Raw genomic sequence first — 19,388 nt, 5'->3', positions numbered from 1 at the left:
AATAAAGCTCTTTGAATAAAATAGAAAGAGAAAAAACAGATATAGAGATAAAGATTTTTTTTTTTATTGTTGTATTGTTATTTATAATTAATATATATATATGTATATATTACATACATATAGTAGTACTTTATATTAGTAGTAGTGGGGTTTTTTTCTCTGTTGTATTTGTTCTTGTTTTAGGCCAGCAATCCTGTGATTTTGTAAAATTTTTGCTCTTCTTCTTCTTCTGTTATTATGACATTATCATCATCATCAGCATCATCACTAAACATGGAAATATAGTCCAATGACAATTTGTCACACATGAGGCACAAGAAAACAGATAATTTGCTATCTGCAAATGATACGTAAAGACTAAAAGCCATCAGTATAAGCTGCGCGGCATTGTGTCTAAATAAAACAATTGAACAACGCTTGCTCAGAATGCATATAAATAAAACCACTTAATGCTGTTTAATGATAATAGTTGACCATTACACTGTCAGCTTAATTTCATGACAAATCTTTAGTTATTTAATCCGCAACAGAACATAAAATTAAATAAGGAATATTTAAGCACCACTTTTCAGTTTAATCACCACAAACATGACATGAGGTAATATTTGTGATGGTTATCCTGATGACCTGTATGAATCTCATGAATAATTGATGACACTTGTACCTTAATTACTAAAATAATTAATATATTGCTCCTGCATTAAGACATACATTAGCAGTGGTGGACAGTAACTAAGTAAATGTAACTAGTTGGGTGAGTTTTTACTTTAACTCCACCACATTTGGTCAAATTTCTTACTTTTTTCTCCACTACATTCTGAACAATCTGTGGTTCCTTTTGGTTTATGTGTGAATAAAAACGTAACATTGTCAAAATAAAGGAAGCGTGAAGCGATCACACCAATCAGTGTTTTGTTCTTATGATAATTTTAATAAACATTAGTGTCAGATTAATGAATGACACTCGAGTCTTTTCACCTAAAATGAGTTGATTCATCAAGAGTCTTTTTACAGAAATGATAATGAAACATTAGAGCCATAATAAATCATGCTACTTTTACTTTCATACATTTGAAGGTATATACTAGTACTTTTACTCAATTGGAGGTAAAGAGTATTTTTTAATTAATTAATGTATTACATGTAGGAATCGATTATTAATCACTCATGAAATAAGAGATTAATTATTGCTATTTCATGTACCTGCACTATAATGCTAAAGGTACGGTAGTGTGTTTATGAATCTGTTCAGTCAGTGCAGGTAAACCTTATGAATCCAGCACTGCAATTTCCTTCGGGATCAATAAAGTCTTATCTTATATGGCTTAGTGTTTAGCCAAAATGATTATTAGTATGAATCCTCAGGAAAGTGAAGGGAGGTTAGTTTATGCAAAAAAAACCTCTTTAATCTCTGTACTGTATATTGTCTCTACTACTTAATGTCAAGGGGCACATGAACCACGTGACCGCGAGGCGGAGAGATCAAGGAGTCTCTCTCTACAGCTCTGAGTGCGTCATACTAACTTAGTACAGTGAGATTTGATTCTGCGTGTTATTCTAAACTCACCACATAGTGGCAATCAGGGCCCAAAAACAGTAATATATTAATAAATAAATAAGGTATTAAACATGGAAAGCTACCGAAATGCAGTGGGAATAATATATTCGAATATAATACTTAAAAAAAGAGGAAAATTCTCTTAACTTGATAAGATGGGTGGCTCTTAAAAGAACCGTTGGTTTGCCAGAGCGACTAAGGCGCTTTACTTGGAGCTGGTGTACTTGGTGACGGCCTTGGTACCCTCGGACACGGCGTGCTTGGCCAGCTCACCGGGAAGCAGCAGGCGCACGGCGGTCTGGATCTCCCTGGAGGTAATGGTGGAGCGCTTGTTGTAGTGAGCCAGACGAGAGGACTCACCAGCGATACGCTCGAAAATGTCGTTGACGAAGGAGTTCATGATGCCCATAGCCTTGGAGGAGATCCCGGTATCAGGGTGGACCTGTTTCAGGACCTTGTACACGTAGATAGCGTAGCTCTCCTTCCTGGACTTTCTGCGCTTCTTGCCTCCTTTGCCGGCGGTCTTGGGGACGGTTTTCTTGGAGCCCTTCTTGGGCGCAGCTTTCGCTGGTTCAGGCATGATGCTGCTGTTTCCTCTAGAACAAACTGCAACTGAATGTAGACGCTCTACACGCCCGCTTTATTAACCCTGCATGCTGAGTAAGCCAAGTTGGAACACGTAACTCTGATTGGTCCAAGGTCCTGGGTTTCTATTGGACAGAGAACATACCGTTCCACGCCCCCTTCTGCCCTATTCACTAGAATCTGTTCTTTGTTGTCTGTTCCCGCTTAATCTGAGGTCAATACATGTTTTAAAACCGAATATAAAAGAATCAATAGCAATATTTTGTTACATTTTATTAAATTGTATATAATATATATATTATACATACACAGATCGATCAATTTCATTTTTTTGTTTAGTTTTTTAAGCTAAGCATTCGGGCACAATGTTTTACTGTATCTTACACAAAGATCGTGTTAATGATTGTAGTGTAACCTACAGTATGGCTGTACATTGGTAGTATGCAAACACGCCGTATGACTACTAACTACTAATAATAATTCCAAGGTTTTAGGGCTACATAAGTGAATGTGTTATTTTTTCTTAGAATGATGCTTTTGGGGCTAAACGAGTGATTTGCCCATCCACGCATCAGTGAACGTACTACTACTATTAATAACAATATTAATAATAAAGCAGGACTTTCTCTTTAGTAGAAAATATGGGTGGCTCTTAAAAGAGCCGTTGTGTTAGCGTGGAGGTCTGAACGTTTAACCGCCGAATCCGTACAGGGTACGCGTCCCTGGCGTTTCAGAGCGTACACCACGTCCATTGCGGTGACGGTCTTTCTCTTGGCGTGCTCGGTGTAGGTGACGGCATCACGGATGACGTTCTCAAGGAAAACCTTGAGCACACCGCGGGTCTCCTCGTAGATCAAGCCGGAAATACGCTTCACACCGCCACGGCGAGCCAAACGGCGGATGGCGGGTTTAGTAATACCCTGGATGTTATCACGGAGAACTTTGCGGTGACGCTTAGCGCCTCCTTTTCCAAGACCTTTGCCGCCTTTTCTTTTTTTTTTTATATTTTATTTAAACTTCATCAGAGTACATGGAAATTACATTACATTATCAAGACAATCATTTACAATTTTAAAATCTTCCACAATTCAGAGTCCTTAAATAAAACATTCATTGTTCGTATTCTTTTCAGTTCAGTTCTTATATTTTTATAAACATTCTCTGCTGAAACAAACTGTTGGTCAATAGTCATTCTGCATCTTGTTTTCCATAATTTAGACTTCACAATACACAGTACTAACCACAGGAAGTCATGTTTATCTTTAGGCATGATTTCATCAAAAATACCGAAACAGACGGACTTCATATGAAATTTTATCTCAAGACCTAAACTTTCCATTTTGCTCCATACTACCGCCTTTTCCTCTTCCGGACATCGTTACTGCTCTCGTCGAGATGAAGCGAGTCAATGCAGGACGAGCGTTCACAGCGAGCCTGTTATTTCCCTCTACCGGACCTAGTTGAAGACAATGGGGCGGAGTTAAGCAGTGACCGCCCACTGTGACCGCAGCTGCTCGGAGTAGGCCTCATGTAAAGCGCGTAACTTAGAACCTCCACTGTTTTTACCCCACAGTGAATCGGTCCACAATCGATGTGATGTATTCCACATGACATATTTTTCTGTAACTAATGTTTAATGTTAAAAAAATTTTTTTAAATATGTTGTGCCAGAAGAAAGAAAGACAAACAAAGAAACAACCCTAAACCCTATGCAACCCTGAACCCTATTACAATGTACTATAATCGCCATGTTTGTCGCATTTTTTAATATTGTACAATTAGGTGGGACAAAAAGCCATTAGACATGACAATGTAGCCAAAAAAAAACATATTAGGAATACAGAAAGACGGTGTGGGAGAATACAGCAGTGTATAATCAAAAATTCATATTAGTTCAATCAGTACAGTTGTAGTGAATATTGAATTTTAAACAAACAAATAGCTTTAGAAACTTTTCAGTGCTTGTGAAAGTAACATTAGAGACACGTTATGATAAAAACAAAGAACTAAAACACCTGCAGCAGTGTAGGAGGAGGTGTAGGGTAAATAAAACATGAGGGTAAAATTGTGTTGGAATGTGTAATATATAAATGGACAACGCCAGTGTTTGTTGCTAGCTTTTGCAGATGTGTGTGTGTGTGTGTGTGTGAAAGAGTGTGCTGGATCTGCTAGAGAAGTTCTGTCAGACCTGGGCCCTGACAGTAAATCCTGATAAATCTAAAATCATGATCTTCCAAAAGAAAGCCAGATCTCAGGAGAGCAGGTACACTTTCAATCTAGGAGACACCGCCCTAGACCACACCCTTTCTTATGATTACCTGGGGCTCAAAATCAGCGCCTCAGGAGGCTTCGGTCTGGCAGTGGAAGCACTGAAACAGAAGGCCTGCAGAGCCCTCTATTAAATTAAAAACAAATTCATTAAGATTGACATCCCAATTGGAATCTGGTTAAAGATCTTTGACAGTATAATCCTGCCCACTGCGCTATACGGTAGTGAAGTATGGGGTCCACTCAGTCATCATGACTACACTAGATGGGACAAGCATCCCACTGAAGTCCTGCATGCAGAATTCTGCAGAATGATTTTACATGTACAAAAAAAAAAAAACCCAACCAATGCATGCAGGGCTGAATTAGGTCGATACCCATTAATCATTAATATTAATAAAAGAGCCCTTAAATTCTGGATGCACCTAAAATCCAGTCCCAAAACAAGCCTGCAGTTTCAGGCACTCCAATCCCAAGAGCTCTACCCTGAAAAGAGTCCCGTGTGTCAGCTGGTCCAGAGACTGACCAACACACTGACCCCTAACAACCCCAACTCTCTGACCAGCTCTGCTTCCCAAACACCAATCAGGATCACCCAAATTATCAAACACCTCATAAACACTTATCTGGAACATTGGACAACCCAAACTCAATCCCAAAACAGACTAAACTGCTATCTGACCCTAAAACATGAATTCAACCTGGCCACGTATCTCCTTACTGTCCGAGATACAAAGCAGAGACGGATTCTCACCAAATACAGACTGAGTGACCACAGCCTGGCCATCGAGAGAGGCAGGTTAAAAAAGTCCTGGATCCCCAGAGAGGAGAGACTGTGTGGTCACTGCAGGACAGGTGAGGTTGAGACAGAGGTGCACTTCCCTCTAAACTGCCCAAAATACACAACAATCAAAAACAAATATTATAATCAGTTTGGAAGAGAGGTGAGCGGCTTCAGATCGCCGACAGACAGCCAGAAACTGGCCACTATATTAGGAGAGGGACCATCAGCCTCCACTGCAGCCAAATATGTACATGAGTGTCACACACTCCGGGACAGTGAGTGAAACACCAGATAATACCCCCACCCATCCGCCGCACACGCACACACACACACACACACACACACACACACACACACACACACACACACACACACACACACACACACACACACACACATCACAAACCCACCAAACACACATCACACACACCCACCACACACACACATAGTAATATTTTCTTTTTTTGTGTGTGAATAATTGTCTAATTATATAATGAATATTTTCTTACCATTTTTTTTTCTATATATACACCTGTTTTTTTTTTCTTTTTTTAAATATTTATATATACTATATGTATGCTTTGACAATACAAATATAGAAATTTGTCATGTCAATAAAGCAAATTCAATTGAATTGAACTGAGAGAGAGCGAGAGAGAGAGAGAGTTTACAAAAAAAGTAAAATAGGTGGATATTTACATTTTCAGCATACACCTTTATCCACAGTGACTTACATTACAGTATACAGTCTGAGCAATTGAGGGTTAAAAACCTTGCTCAAGGGCCCAACAGTGATAACCTAGCAGTGGTGGGGCTTGAACCAGTGACCCTCTGGTCACTGGCCTAGTACCTTAACCACTAGGCTACAGCTGGCCCTGGATATGTCACCTGCACTGCTAGAGCCATAGATGTTTTGTTAAAGTGGGTGTTAGTGTCATGAATGAGTAAATAACTAAATTAATACATAAACAATGAATACATTAACAAATAAGTACATAAAAAATGTGTAAAGCAGTGTTTGGATTTGTCTGTGCTGAACAGTACTGATGCAAGTCTTTATAAGTGACATCTGTGTTAAAAATGTGTTTGTATATTTCACTGTATTGTGAGAAATGGGACGTTATAAGTCATATTCTGCTAAAGCATAACGTTTCATAAATATATTTCAAAGTCAGACACATCTTGATTAAAGTGAAAGTGGTCAAAGCTGTGTATCAATAAAATCCAAATAAGTGAAAGAAGACATTTTATGTTTCAGTGTTAGCTGTGTTAAAGCCATTTCTGAGTTTTAAAAAGAATTATAAAAAAAAAAAAATGCATGTTAATAAGTGAGATCTCTTGTGTAAGTGTAGGAGCCATGTGTTGTTTTAGAAATGTGTCCGTATATGTGAACTCAAATTAATTAATTAATTTATTTATTTTCTTTTTTTATTAGGTTGGTTTTCTGGTTTTTTTTATTTCCCTCCGAGTTTATGATTTAGGTGTGTGCGAGTTTATCCATCTTCACCGTAATGTGTTCACGAACAGAACTGTGAGTGCAATAGATAGAAACTGCAATTTCTTAACAAGACTATTTATTTACTGAAGTCAGAAGTAAAGCCGTTTAAAGTTTACAATTTAATTCCCCATTACGGTACTAAACACCGTGAAATACAAGAACGTGAACAATGCACAACATTCAGGTGTGAAGCTTTACTAGCTCAACTACAAAAGCTTTTTATAGCGCTTTATGTACTTTTTGGATATCACAAAGCTGGTCTTGACTGCTTCAAAGGACTGAAAAACAGCAAATGAAGTCATTAAGTTCCAAAAGTTATAGAAATAAGATTTTGTGTATTGTTAATGTGAAAACCTACACTTTTTATGCCCACCTGTTTTCGTGAAAGTAAATTAAATAGTGAAATGATGTTGATGTTTTTACTCTGCCTCCTTCTAATTTCATTGCCTGATAGTAAAAATAGGATTAATTTAGGTTTAGAACTAGCTTGGGGTTATCCTAATTGGGTTAGATACATGTTGGGGTTATCATAGTTACGGTTAGAAACATTTTGGGGTTATTATAGTTTGGGTTAGAAGGAGGTTTTAAATTGAGCTCAACAGATATCATCTGTGCTGCCTAGGAACACAAGGCGCACCTGGAGATGACAAACCACACCTGGGTCCTCATGCCTTCAGATCAGGTAGCGAGCACAATGAGTTCCAGCCTGAGTGTGAGTGCCACCAAAAACTTTAATTCCTCAGTGGTGCAGTGGAGCTTCGGTCAGGCCTCTGTGCAGGACACTGGAGCTTCTTGAAGCCGAGCTTCTCTTTATGTTTGTGGATTTTGCTTTGTGCACAGAGGTATAGTCCTGCTGGAACAGGAAGTGGCCTTCCCCTTTAATCTAATTCAGTCATGGTTTTTATCTCACTCGCTTATGACACTTGTTAACACTTGTTAGCTATGGTGGCGGCTGAAACACATGAATTTCCAAATTAGAAAAGTCATCATTGTGAATACGGTTGTTTTATTACCATTATTACAATAACCAGTCTTATGGTTAACATTCAATATTCTGCTCATTCCTTATGCCTTCATCCAGCGTGTTTACATTCTACCAATGTACAGCCATACTGTAGATTACACTACAATCAGTTAATACGATCTCTGTGTAAAATACAGACTGTGTACACCGTGCAACACCAACGCCACTAAATCCTCCTAACAATTTTTTATATTACATAAAAATACATAAAAATATACATACATAAAAGAAAACACACATACACACATAAACACACAGATTTAGTTCGTGTTTTCACATTTTGGTCACGAGATGGAAGAAACGCTTCACTAACCGTCTATTGGTTCTCCATAACATTATAATTACAGTTACTACTACTACTACCATCACCAATAATACTATTATTACAACAACTATAATAGAAATAAAAATCATTATTATGAGTAATTATGATTATTTACACTTAATATTTTACAGTATGTCTGTTCTAAAATTTCTCTAATTACCCTGTGTTGAGTACCTAGAATAGTATTTTATTATTGTTATATTATTCTGAATAATAATTATTGATTATTAATCTTCTTTTTTTTGCATTAGTAGCGTAATATTTTAACCACTGCTGCAATTTACTGCTCCCTCTTCTTTACTGTCATGTTTTTGTTGTTACTCTACTACTCATAACTACTATATTACTCTTATTAACTCTCAATGCTTTATAGAACCCCATAAACATACACCACTATAAACATTATTAATCATGTTATAAGACACCACCTGCCAATCTTTAATCAGCTGTACTTATGTAACCTTGCTTATAATTGTTGTAAGAACATGTAAAGTACATCTCTACACACACACAAACACATTAACAAGTTTTTCCTTGTTAACTAATATAACCCCATGTTTCTAACCGAAACTATGATAACCCTCACATGTATCTAACCCAAATTAGGTCATTTAATTTACTTTCATGAAAACAGGTGGGCATAAAAAGTGTATGTGTCACCCGGTGGGTCGTGGTCCACCTGCGACAAGAATTTTGGGACTATATCAGTTTGTACTTTAATGTTGCCAACAACGCCACCTAGGAGTTTAACGAGCTCTAGGAACTCAGATTTTTATATTTATAAGGAAGGTTTTTCTTTAAATCTAAGCAAACACCATGTTTTAAGACCACAGGTTCTTTTTTAATCTGGGGTGCGAGCAGTCAAGATGAACCACCACAATTTTCCAACTTTTAGAAAGTATTTTTATTGACCATAAAAATTAGATTCACATAAAGGACCAATATAAAATTACTCTTCTCGACAGGCTAAATACTTTAAAATACTAGGGTAATTTTTTTACTCACAGTTTACTACGACTAGGCTAGGGTCATCCCCCATACAACCCCCAGCACACAACCCCAAAATAAACACCTTCACATCAATCAAAGGAAATCAAACTCACAACACACTACCCACAAATAACACACTTAGACTACTAATTAATATAACCCGTGCCCAGTCAGTATCAATACTGAAAGAAACAAAAGGACAAACAATTACTCTAAATACGTAACTAAACCAAATAAAAACAGACAAAAACAAATAGACAAGACAATCTCAGGGGTTCTAAATCGTACTCAATTATTTAGTCTAGAAAGAAGAGTAAAAGATCCATTTCCCAGTACTCTTAAAAGTGTATTGTCAGAAAAAGGAAAGGAAATCGTGGAGCGAACTTTCCCCAGCCACAGCAGAACCTGGCCGGAGTCTCCACGATGCAGACCCCGAGAACGTGACGCGGCTCAATGTCTCTCTCTCCTCCGCACTGATTCTCCTCCACGTGCTTCACGGTAACGACCGGCTAGAAGGGAGACAAAGAGAACAGACCGCAGTATTCTGGCCAATACACGGGCATGCAGCAGTACGTCTTCGTTGCTATTCGCTCAAGCGAGCACCAGCCGAATTCAATACTTAGTATTTCCACCCACCCTTACGTCATCGGGAGATAATACTCACACTCTGCCCGGGAGTGGTAACCACCAACCCCCAGTGTAAGTCTTCCAAGGCCTGGGTGAAATGTAACACGACAGCAGCCTCCGGTGCAGCTCCTCCACGCTCCTCTTCCAGTGCGTCTCGACCCTTTCGTCTCACCTGCACGCCGGTCACTCGTGGTTCCAAGTCGCTTCCACACCGATCCCGAAGCTCTGTCTCTACGGCTCCAGTCGCCAACTTAGCACACGCCACTGTACTGCTCTCCCATCACTGAATGGCCAGATCTGCTCAGTCTCGTCACGCTCCGAGCAGCGGAGTTTCTGACCGCTGTTATTTATGTAGTATGTAGATTCAGATTCAAGTAGCTCTATAGGCATGACAGTAGGAAACAATATTGCCAAATGGTCGGTGTTTTCCTTAGGACTTCTATCATTTCTTAGGACTTAAATCATTCTACAGAAATGAACATGCAGGGTTTCTGTTGGATGTTTGTCCCATTTAATAGAACTGTGAGATTTCAGTGGACCCCATACTTCACTCCTGTACAGTGCAATGGGCTGTATCACACTATCAAATAATTTACTCCAAACTGAGGTGGGGATGTCAATGTTGTAAAATCTCCTACTGATTGCGTACGTACAATACTTTAGTGCATTCACTGCCATGCTGAAACTCCCTGATACAGTAATGAGTACAGCCGTGGCCTAGTGGTTAGGGTACTGGACTAGTAATGCTGGACTAGTTGCTGGTTCAAGCCCCACCACTGCCAGGTTGCTGCTGTTGGGCCCTTGAGTAAGGCCCTTAACCCTCAATTGCTCTGATTGTATACTGTAACTGCACTGTACGTTGCTTTGGATAAAGGCGTCTGCTAAATGCTGAAAATGTAAATGTAATGATGAGACCAAGGTAAGTGTACTGCATTGTGTGCTCCAGGGCAGTGCTGTCCATGGTAAACTGGTGCCATGTGTTCCTGACATCTAGGATTGTTTTTGGAACACAATCATTTTTGTTTTCTTCAGATTTACTGCTAGGGCCCAGTTCTGGCAGTACTGCTCCAACAGGTCTAGGTGCAGCTGCATAGAGTAGAAATTTTACTTCCCCGTCCTGCAGAGTGAGTCCGGGGGCTGCACACTAAATCATTTATGTAGATATTAAACAGTGATGGACTTGTGTATGTTTGTCACCGGTTCTTACAGCACTTTTGTTTCTTAGTAGTATCTGTGTGTGTTTGAGTAAAATGTATACACACACACACCATGTTTTCCATAACATTATAAGTAACTAGTTATATTATAAGTTACTACTACTACCACCATCACCAATAATACTATTATTACGACAACAACTATAATATTAAAAACAAATTGATTATTATGAGTAATTATGATTATTTACAGTTAATATTTTACAATATGTCTGTCCTAAAATGCCTGTAAGTACCCTGTGTTGAGTACCTAGAATAGTGTTTTATTATTGATATTGATACATTATTCTGAATAATAATTACTGATTATTATTCCTCTTTTTTGCAAGCTGCAATTTCCTGCAATTTACTGCTCCCTCTTCTTTACTGGCATGTTTTTGTTCTGTTACTCTGTTTAGTGCGAAGTAAAACACAGCTACCAAGCAGTACTAGATCGAGTCCAGGGTGCTTAACTGTCATGTAGCAGAAATGGAAGAACAAAAAAACATAACAATTTAGAATAATAATGATGATAATAAGAAGAATATTTTAATACACTAACATTCATTTTAGTTATTCCTACATATTTGTGCTGTAAGATCTACAGAACATCACCGTATCAGCTTTAAGTTCACATATACTGACACATTTCTAAAACAACACATGGCTCCAACATTCACATTCTACTGATGTTTCTATTAATCACAAAACAGATTCAAGTCTATTTTAGTTATTTATCTGATACATCTCTTTTATAAAGATGCACTTTTTAATGTTTAACTCAGAAATAGCTTTAACACAGCTAACACCGACACATACAATGTCTTATTTCACTTATTTGGCTTTTATTGACACACAGCTAAGATCACTTTCACTTTAATCAAGATGTGTCTGACTTTGAAATATGTTTATGAAACGTTATGCTTTAGCAGAATATGACTTATAACTTCCCATTTCTCACAATACAGTGAAATATACAAACACATTTTTAACACAGATGTCACTTATAAAGACTTTATAAGTCAGTATTGTTCAGCACCGAAGAATCTGAAAACTTATTTACTCAAATTTTATTTATTTATTTGTTTAATGTTTTCATTGTTTATTTAGTTAATCACTCATTCATGACCCTAACACCCAATTTAACAAAACATTAATGACTCTAGCAGTCCAGGTGAGACATATCCACCTATTTTACTTAAATTTTTTACTCTCTCTCTCTCACACACACCTGCACAAGCTAGCAACAAACACAAGCGTTGTCCATTTATATATTACACATTCCTAAACACAATTTTACCTTCATGTTTTATTCACCCTACACCTCCTCCTACACCGCTGCAGGTGTTTTAGATGTATATTTTTTTATCCTAACGTGTCTCTAATGCTACTTTCACAAGCACTGAAAGGTTTTTAAAGCTATTTGTTTGTTTTATTTCAATTTCACTACAAATTTACTGATTTGACTTAATATGACTTTTGGTCATACACTGCTCTATTCTCCCACTCTGTCTCATATGGGTTATTTTTTGGGGTCATTTTTCAGGTGCAGGATTCAAAAAGGTCAGAGTAAGTACTGTGTAATAAAAACTCAACAAAAGATACCATTTACATTTTTTTTTCAAATACTGTTGAACAACCAACTGTCCACAAAAACTGTAACAGTCCACAAGATATCAGCCATAAGTGCAAAATGTGTATAATACTACTGCTGCTGAAATGTAGTTGTTGACAGTTACCATCTTTCAGCCAGTTTTTTTAAATGAGTCTGTTCACATGAATTGGTAAAAGTGAGGATCTTTACCTGTCCATAACCCTGCCACTGAAAACAGGCGCTCATAATATGATCCATTTCTAGATGCAACACCAGTGGTGTAACTGGGAGCTCATGGGCTTCAGTGCAAAAAAAAATGTTGGGCCCCCTCAACAAATTGCATCTGCTGATAGCTGATCAGAATGAATTAAAAGTCACTCAGAAGTTACACTTCAAGTCCAAATTTCTGCCTCTGGTATTTTTAATGCACAGTTTTAGTTATTTTAATTTAACTTAACAAAAATATTGTAATATAATAATAAGGACCTGGCGAGTGCAGCCAATGGTAGTGAGGTGAGAGGTTAATGTTGTGGAGGCCCCCCTGCCATGGGCCCCGGTGCACCTTCTGTATCTGCCGTAGTTTTTCCTGCCCTTGTAATTCACACAAGAACTATTTTTCCTTAAAAATGTTTCCTCTCACCTGTCATGTAATGTGAATTACACATCTAGTGTCTGGCCCTTTAAGAATGTTAAGTGTACTATAGGGGCGCAGGGAGCGAGTGTGTAGGGAAGCTATCAGAAGTTCTGTTCATCAGAGTTCTGCTTCATGCACTTTTAAGAAACAAAAATTACCACAGAGACGCAAATTTACGTGACACCAACAGCTGAATAAAAATAGTTTGATTAAAAAAATCTCCTCGATTTTTTTTTAATCGCGATTACAAATTTAACGCCGTAATCGCGTTAATTACCGCGATTAACGACAGCCCTAATAATAATATGAACTAATTCATGAGACACACATCAGAAAAACATCAACTTAACTTTTGCTGTGGTCATTTTGCAGGCTAGCGTGGAGAGCAGAAACGGAATGTAAACATGAAGTGCCGTCAGGGAGCCCAATCCCCCCAATCTCAATCCGCTCCCTACTCACTCCCCCTCTCCACTCCGCCTCCGTTTGCGCGTTCACGTGGAGGGTCCCTCTGTAGTGGAGTGTTAGTGAGGAGGGAGCGGATTGGGAAAGACCGCATGAGGTACCGTACGGTGCTCGAGTGGAAAACATCGATTTCATATCAGTTCACAATGCTCATGAATAAAATGATGAACACGAAAACGAAGGCTATTCTATCTATAATTTTAGTACGTTCTCGTTAGTTTTGTAAACGCCTAATACAGTTACAGTTAGTTATCGTTTTATTTTTTTATTTTAACAGCACCGGGTTTGTTTGGCGAGATCAAGGAGTGTAGCATCTCTCTCTCTACGGCTCTGAGTGTATTATAATATCTTTTTTAAGAGTACAGTGACATTTTATTGTGTGTAATCTCCTAAACTCACCACATAGTGACAGTCGTGGACAAACCGTGAAAAACAAGTGACCAAAAATAGTAATATATTAATAAATAAATAAAAAATCAAGTATTATAAACATGTGAGGCTATCTAGATAAAGTGTGTATAACATATTCAGATCTAATATTTAAAAAGAGGAAAATTCTCTTAACTTGATAAGATGGGTGGCTCTTAAAAGAGCCGTTGGTTTGCCAGAGCGACTAAGGCGCTTTACTTGGAGCTGGTGTACTTGGTGACGGCCTTGGTACCCTCGGACACGGCGTGCTTGGCCAGCTCACCGGGAAGCAGCAGGCGCACGGCGGTCTGGATCTCCCTGGAGGTAATGGTGGAGCGCTTGTTGTAGTGAGCCAGACGAGAGGACTCACCAGCGATACGCTCGAAAATGTCGTTGACGAAGGAGTTCATGATGCCCATAGCCTTGGAGGAGATCCCGGTATCAGGGTGGACCTGTTTCAGGACCTTGTACACGTAGATAGCGTAGCTCTCCTTCCTGGACTTTCTGCGCTTCTTGCCTCCTTTGCCGGCGGTCTTGGGGACGGTTTTCTTGGAGCCCTTCTTGGGCGCGGCTTTCGCTGGTTCGGGCATGATGCTGCTGTTTCCTCTAGAACAAACTGCAACTGAATGTAGACGCTCTACACGCCCGCTTTATTAACCCTGCATGCTGAGTAAGCCAAGATGAAACACGTAACTCTGATTGGTCCAAGGTCCTGGGTTTCTATTGGACAGAGAACATACCGTTCCACGCCCCCTTCTGCCCTATTCACTAGAATCTGTTCTTTGTTGTCTGTTCCCGCTTAATCTGAGGTCGATACATGTTTTAAAACCGAATATAAAAGAATCAATAGCAATATTTTATTACATTTTATTAAATTTTATATAATATATATATTATACATACACAGATCGATCAATTTCATTTTTTTGTTTGTTTAGTTTTTTAAGCTAAGCATTCGGGCACAATGTTTTACTGTATCTTACACAAAGATCGTGTTAATGATTGTAGTGTAATCTACAGTATGGCTGTACATTGGTAGTATGCAAACACGCCGTATGACTACTAACTACTAATAATAATTCCAAGCTTTTAGGGCTACATAAGTGAATGTGTTATTAACGAGTGATTTGCCCATCCACGCATCAGTGAACGTGCTACTACTAATAATAACAATATTAATAATAAAGCAGAAGAAATTTCTCTTTTGTAGAGAATATGTGTGGCTCTTAAAAGAGCCGTTGTGTTAGCGTGGAGGTCTGAACGTTTAACCCCCGAATCCGTACAGGGTGCGTCCCTGGCGTTTCAGAGCGTACACCACGTCCATTGCGGTGACGGTCTTTCTCTTGGCGTGCTCGGTGTAGGTGACGGCATCACGGATGACGTTCTCAAGGAAAACCTTGAGCACACCGCGGGTCTCCTCGTAGATCAAGCCGGAAATACGCTTCACACCGCCACGGCGAGCCAAACGGCGGATGGCGGGTTTAGTAATACCCTGGATGTTATCACGAAGAACTTTGCGGTGACGCTTAGCGCCTCCTTTTCCAAGACCTTTGCCGCCTTTTCTTTTTTTTTTTTTTCTTTTTTTTTAAGCCATTTATCTGTGGGAGGGAAAATACAGGATAAAAATATTATTTTTGATAAGATAAAGGTCTTAACCATATTTATTCTTGTTTTATAACTTAAATTACAATTTTTCCATTTACTAAATTCTTCTTTAATAATTTGTTCTTTTTCTTTCCAGTTATAATCTACACAGCCATTGTTATCAAAATATATACCTAGGACTTTAAGATGTTGAGTCTCTGATACATCAATTGGAAATTTTTTATTAATGTCTCCAATCCACACACATTCTGATTTTAAAACATTCAGGGTGGCTCCTGACACTTTCTCATATAAGGAGAAATGTTCATAAATAATGTCTAAATCTTTTCTTGTTTTAATGAACACAGTAATATCATCAGCATATGCAGATATTATAAATTGGTTGTCACCTAATCTAACTCCTTGTAGTCGTTTATCATTTCGAATTTTAGTAATTAATGGACTTAAGCCAAGAACATATAGGGCAGCACTGAGGGGACAACCTTGTTTAACACCTCTCATGACTTGAAAACATTCTGTCAAATTACCATTAACATTAATCTGCACATTAGATTTTATATACATACACTTAATCATGTTAATAAAATTATCAGAAAAATTATACATTTTCAAAACTTCCCATAAATATTCTCTTGATACAAAATCAAAGGCTTTCTTCTGGTCCAAAGTGACCATATAAAAACTTTCACCACTCTCAAACACCAATTCCCTCGAAATATTTAAATTATCCCACATTAGTCTTCCTTTGATAGCACAGGTTTGTTCTTTAATTATTATTAAATCTAATACATCTTCTAACCTATTCATTATTATTTTGGCGAAAATTTTGTAATCGATGTTCATTAAGGTTAAGTGTCTCCAATTATTAATATCATTTACATCTCCCTTCTTATACAATAAAGATAAAACACCATCATAAAAAGTGTCATGCATATAACCTCTTTTTACACCTAAATTAAACACCCGTGTTAATAAATTTGAAAAAACAAGAATATCAAAGTGATAAAATTCAGATGGCAAACCATCTTTACCAGGAGATTTTTTAAGATTCAGTTGTTTAATAGCAGACACCACTTCACATTCTTTAATACTTTCGCCTAAATAGTCATAGTTTGTATTATGTTTAAAGTCTAAGAAGGATTTTAAAGATTTTTTATCAATTTCAATTTCCTTATACATATCTTCACACAAATCTTTAATAGTATTCATTATCTCTTTAGCATCTGTAACTACTGTACCATTTTTATCTTTGATAGAACTAATGTAAGCCTTTTGTCTTTTTTGGGAGTATAAATGAGTCACTTGAGATGAATTTAAAGTTTCATCAGAATTATATCCTATTTGAATTTGCAATTTTGTCAAGGACTCATTATTTAAGGTATCTATTTCTTTTCTTAAATCTGATAATTCATTATCTTCGTAGTCCGTTAAAAAACGTTTTTGTTTTAAATTAATATATTTTTTCATAATATAGTTATACCTTTTATTTTTTTTCTGATTTACCATTTTACTTCCGTGTTTTAAAAAATATTTGATCTGAATTTTTAGAATTTCCCACAATTTACAATCATTTTTTATAAATACATTTAAAGACATGATTCTAAACAAATCTTCTTTTAATCCCATGATTACTTCTGGATGCTTTAAAATATTTATATTTAGTTTCCAATAATTTGTACTAATCTCTTTTTTAAAATCAATCTTGGATATCACTGTCAAATGATCGGATTCAATAATTAATTTTGTCTTATAAGATTTTACTTGAAAATTTTTATTAACATAAATTCTATCAATTCTAGTTTGACATGAGCTATCAGATCTAGTAAAGTCAATTCGATCAGGACACATTATTCTAAAAGTGTCTTGCATACAATACTCTTCCATAATTTGTTTTAAAACTTTTCCTTCCCTACTTAATTTAAATGGTTTATTTGAAATTCTATCTTTTTCATCGGTAATTGTGTTAAAATCACCACACACTATAATATAAAACCCTACACATAATAATGCTTTAACTTTATTAAAAAGTTGGATTTTCTTACTTTTGTCTTGAGCCGTGTATATATTTATTACTCTGATTTTTTTATCAAACCAAAACACATCAATAAACATTAATCTGCCTGGAATAATTTCACGTAATTGAATAACTTTTACGTTTTCTTTATAAAACATAATTCCGATACCGTCAGCTTTACTTTCCCCGATTGAAAGGAAACTCTTATTTTTAAACCACAAACTTTGTACATCTTTAACATCATTTACATTTGAAAGCCGAGTTTCTTGCACACATAAAATATCAAAATTTTCCCTTAACAATAATTGTATCTTTTTAAATCTATTAGAAGCTGACTGAATTCCTCTTACATTACAAGAAGCAACCAATAAACTATTAAAGGACATTTAGAAAGATCATTTTTGAATTTTCTTTTTAACCTTTTTAGTAACTAAAACTTCATTACCTTCAGTCTCTTCTGAATAATTCCATTTCCGTTTGTCGTTGCTGTCTGTCAGGTGTTCAGAAGTCTTTGTTCCTGTGCTTGTGTGCTCCATACTTCGACCCTTCTTGTTTCGGTGAAGTTCCTCTTTTCGCACATGAGGATTTAATGAAGAACTGCGTTTCTCTTTCAGTTCCTTGGAAGTAGACGTGTCGTCCTGGCGTATATCCTCAGTTCCTTCATTAGAGATAAGTGAGATTTCTAAAGCAATGTTGCACGACTCCGATGCTGAACCTTTAGTTGACTCCTCTCCAGACTCAGTTGTAGATGAATCGTCACTGCTGGATGAACCACTGCTGCTGTCCTCTGTTGATGATGTTTCACTGCTGTCGTTATTACCAGTTTGCTTTAAATCTTCAACATTTTTACATTCTGTAACAGTCCCATTTTCCTCCAAAGTTGTATTAATAAAAAGGCTTTCAGTTTGATCCATTTCATTTTGTTGTTTATCCTTTGTCTGTGATAATTCAGGTTCATTACTAGAATTGGCTTCAGGTGGAATATTTTTTTCCCCAGCCTCAGTCGTTAATAACGGTTGTACACTTTCAAAAAGGTTTTCCTTTACTTCTGTGCCAAAGCTTGTCTTAGAACGGTTAGCATAAGAGTTAGGGCACATAAAGAAAGTGTGACCCACAGTTCCACATAAATTACAAATTGCAGAGTTGTTACAATCTTTAGCTTTATGTCCAAAACTGCTACATTGCCAACATTTCACCTCCTTACATTCTTTAGCAATGTGATCAGTCGCTTGACATGTATAACATCTGGAAATTTGGCCTTGGTAGATAATTTTCCCATTGTACGGACCCAGTGAGATGTTGTTTGGAATCCCTATGTCTTGGTTGTTGAGGTCTTTCTTAATTCTCACTTGATATTTCCTAATCCCATACCAAATGCCGAACCGATCCACAGGCTTAATGGCTGGTTTTACAATGTCACAGAAGCGACGTAAATACATCTCCACATCTTCATCTGGAATTCTTCCTGTCCAAAATTTCACAATCACTGTTTTTATGTCAAACTGCAAAGGTGAGAATATTTCGAAATCTCTCCATTGTTCTTTGTTTGAATTGTAAATGTCCATGAAAACTCGTAATGATTTTTCGTTACGAAAACAAAGTTCAAAGTCTTTCCGGTTTGGAAGGCTGATGAAGGAGAAAATGTCTTCCCCACTCACCGACTGGGACATAAAAAGCTTTTCTGCCACCTCATCTCTGCTTGGAGCAGATCCAGATCCTATGAAGGAGATTTTCGCCCAGTATTTGAGAAAACGGTTATTATATGACTCTCGAAAAGACATACTGGAAGCCATACTTTCAAATGTTTGTACTTAGC

The 19,388-nt window shown here is 37.3% G+C and overlaps 3 protein-coding genes across 3 annotated transcripts; all 3 read right to left on the bottom strand.

Moving 5' to 3' along the window:
* Positions 1-1,710: 1,710 nt before the first annotated feature.
* LOC134328466 (histone H2B-like) lies at positions 1,711-2,138 on the bottom strand. Its single transcript, XM_063009559.1, has one exon. The coding sequence runs from the start codon at positions 2,136-2,138 to the stop codon at positions 1,764-1,766; it is 375 nt and encodes a 124-aa protein (XP_062865629.1). The 3' UTR covers positions 1,711-1,763.
* An 11,982-nt stretch (positions 2,139-14,120) lies between these two features.
* LOC134328465 (histone H2B-like) lies at positions 14,121-14,543 on the bottom strand. The gene has a single exon (XM_063009558.1). The coding sequence runs from the start codon at positions 14,541-14,543 to the stop codon at positions 14,169-14,171; it is 375 nt and encodes a 124-aa protein (XP_062865628.1). The 3' UTR covers positions 14,121-14,168.
* A 747-nt stretch (positions 14,544-15,290) lies between these two features.
* LOC134328823 (pre-mRNA-splicing factor CWC22 homolog) lies at positions 15,291-18,516 on the bottom strand. Its single transcript, XM_063010055.1, has 2 exons — positions 18,018-18,516; positions 15,291-15,551 (listed from the first exon to the last, which is right to left on the bottom strand). The coding sequence occupies exons 1-2, from the start codon at positions 18,484-18,486 to the stop codon at positions 15,397-15,399; spliced, it is 624 nt and encodes a 207-aa protein (XP_062866125.1). The 5' UTR covers positions 18,487-18,516; the 3' UTR covers positions 15,291-15,396.
* Positions 18,517-19,388: the final 872 nt, after the last annotated feature.

The sequence above is a fragment of the Trichomycterus rosablanca genome, chromosome 15 (assembly GCF_030014385.1).
Source record: "Trichomycterus rosablanca isolate fTriRos1 chromosome 15, fTriRos1.hap1, whole genome shotgun sequence".
Classification (NCBI taxonomy): domain Eukaryota; kingdom Metazoa; phylum Chordata; class Actinopteri; order Siluriformes; family Trichomycteridae; genus Trichomycterus; species Trichomycterus rosablanca.
The sequence above is the reverse complement of the archived record's forward strand: the minus strand, read 5'-3'. Positions and strand labels throughout refer to the sequence as shown.

Coding starts and splice junctions, on each gene's coding strand:
- LOC134328823 (XM_063010055.1), bottom strand. CDS start 18,486: ATGGATCAAACTGAAAGCCTTTTTATTAATACAACTTTGGAGGAAAAT. Junction 15,552..18,017: donor TTATTCAGAAGAGACTGAAG/GTAATGAAGTTT, acceptor TCCCTCCCACAG/ATAAATGGCTTAAAAAAAAA.
- LOC134328466 (XM_063009559.1), bottom strand. CDS start 2,138: ATGCCTGAACCAGCGAAAGCTGCGCCCAAGAAGGGCTCCAAGAAAACC.
- LOC134328465 (XM_063009558.1), bottom strand. CDS start 14,543: ATGCCCGAACCAGCGAAAGCCGCGCCCAAGAAGGGCTCCAAGAAAACC.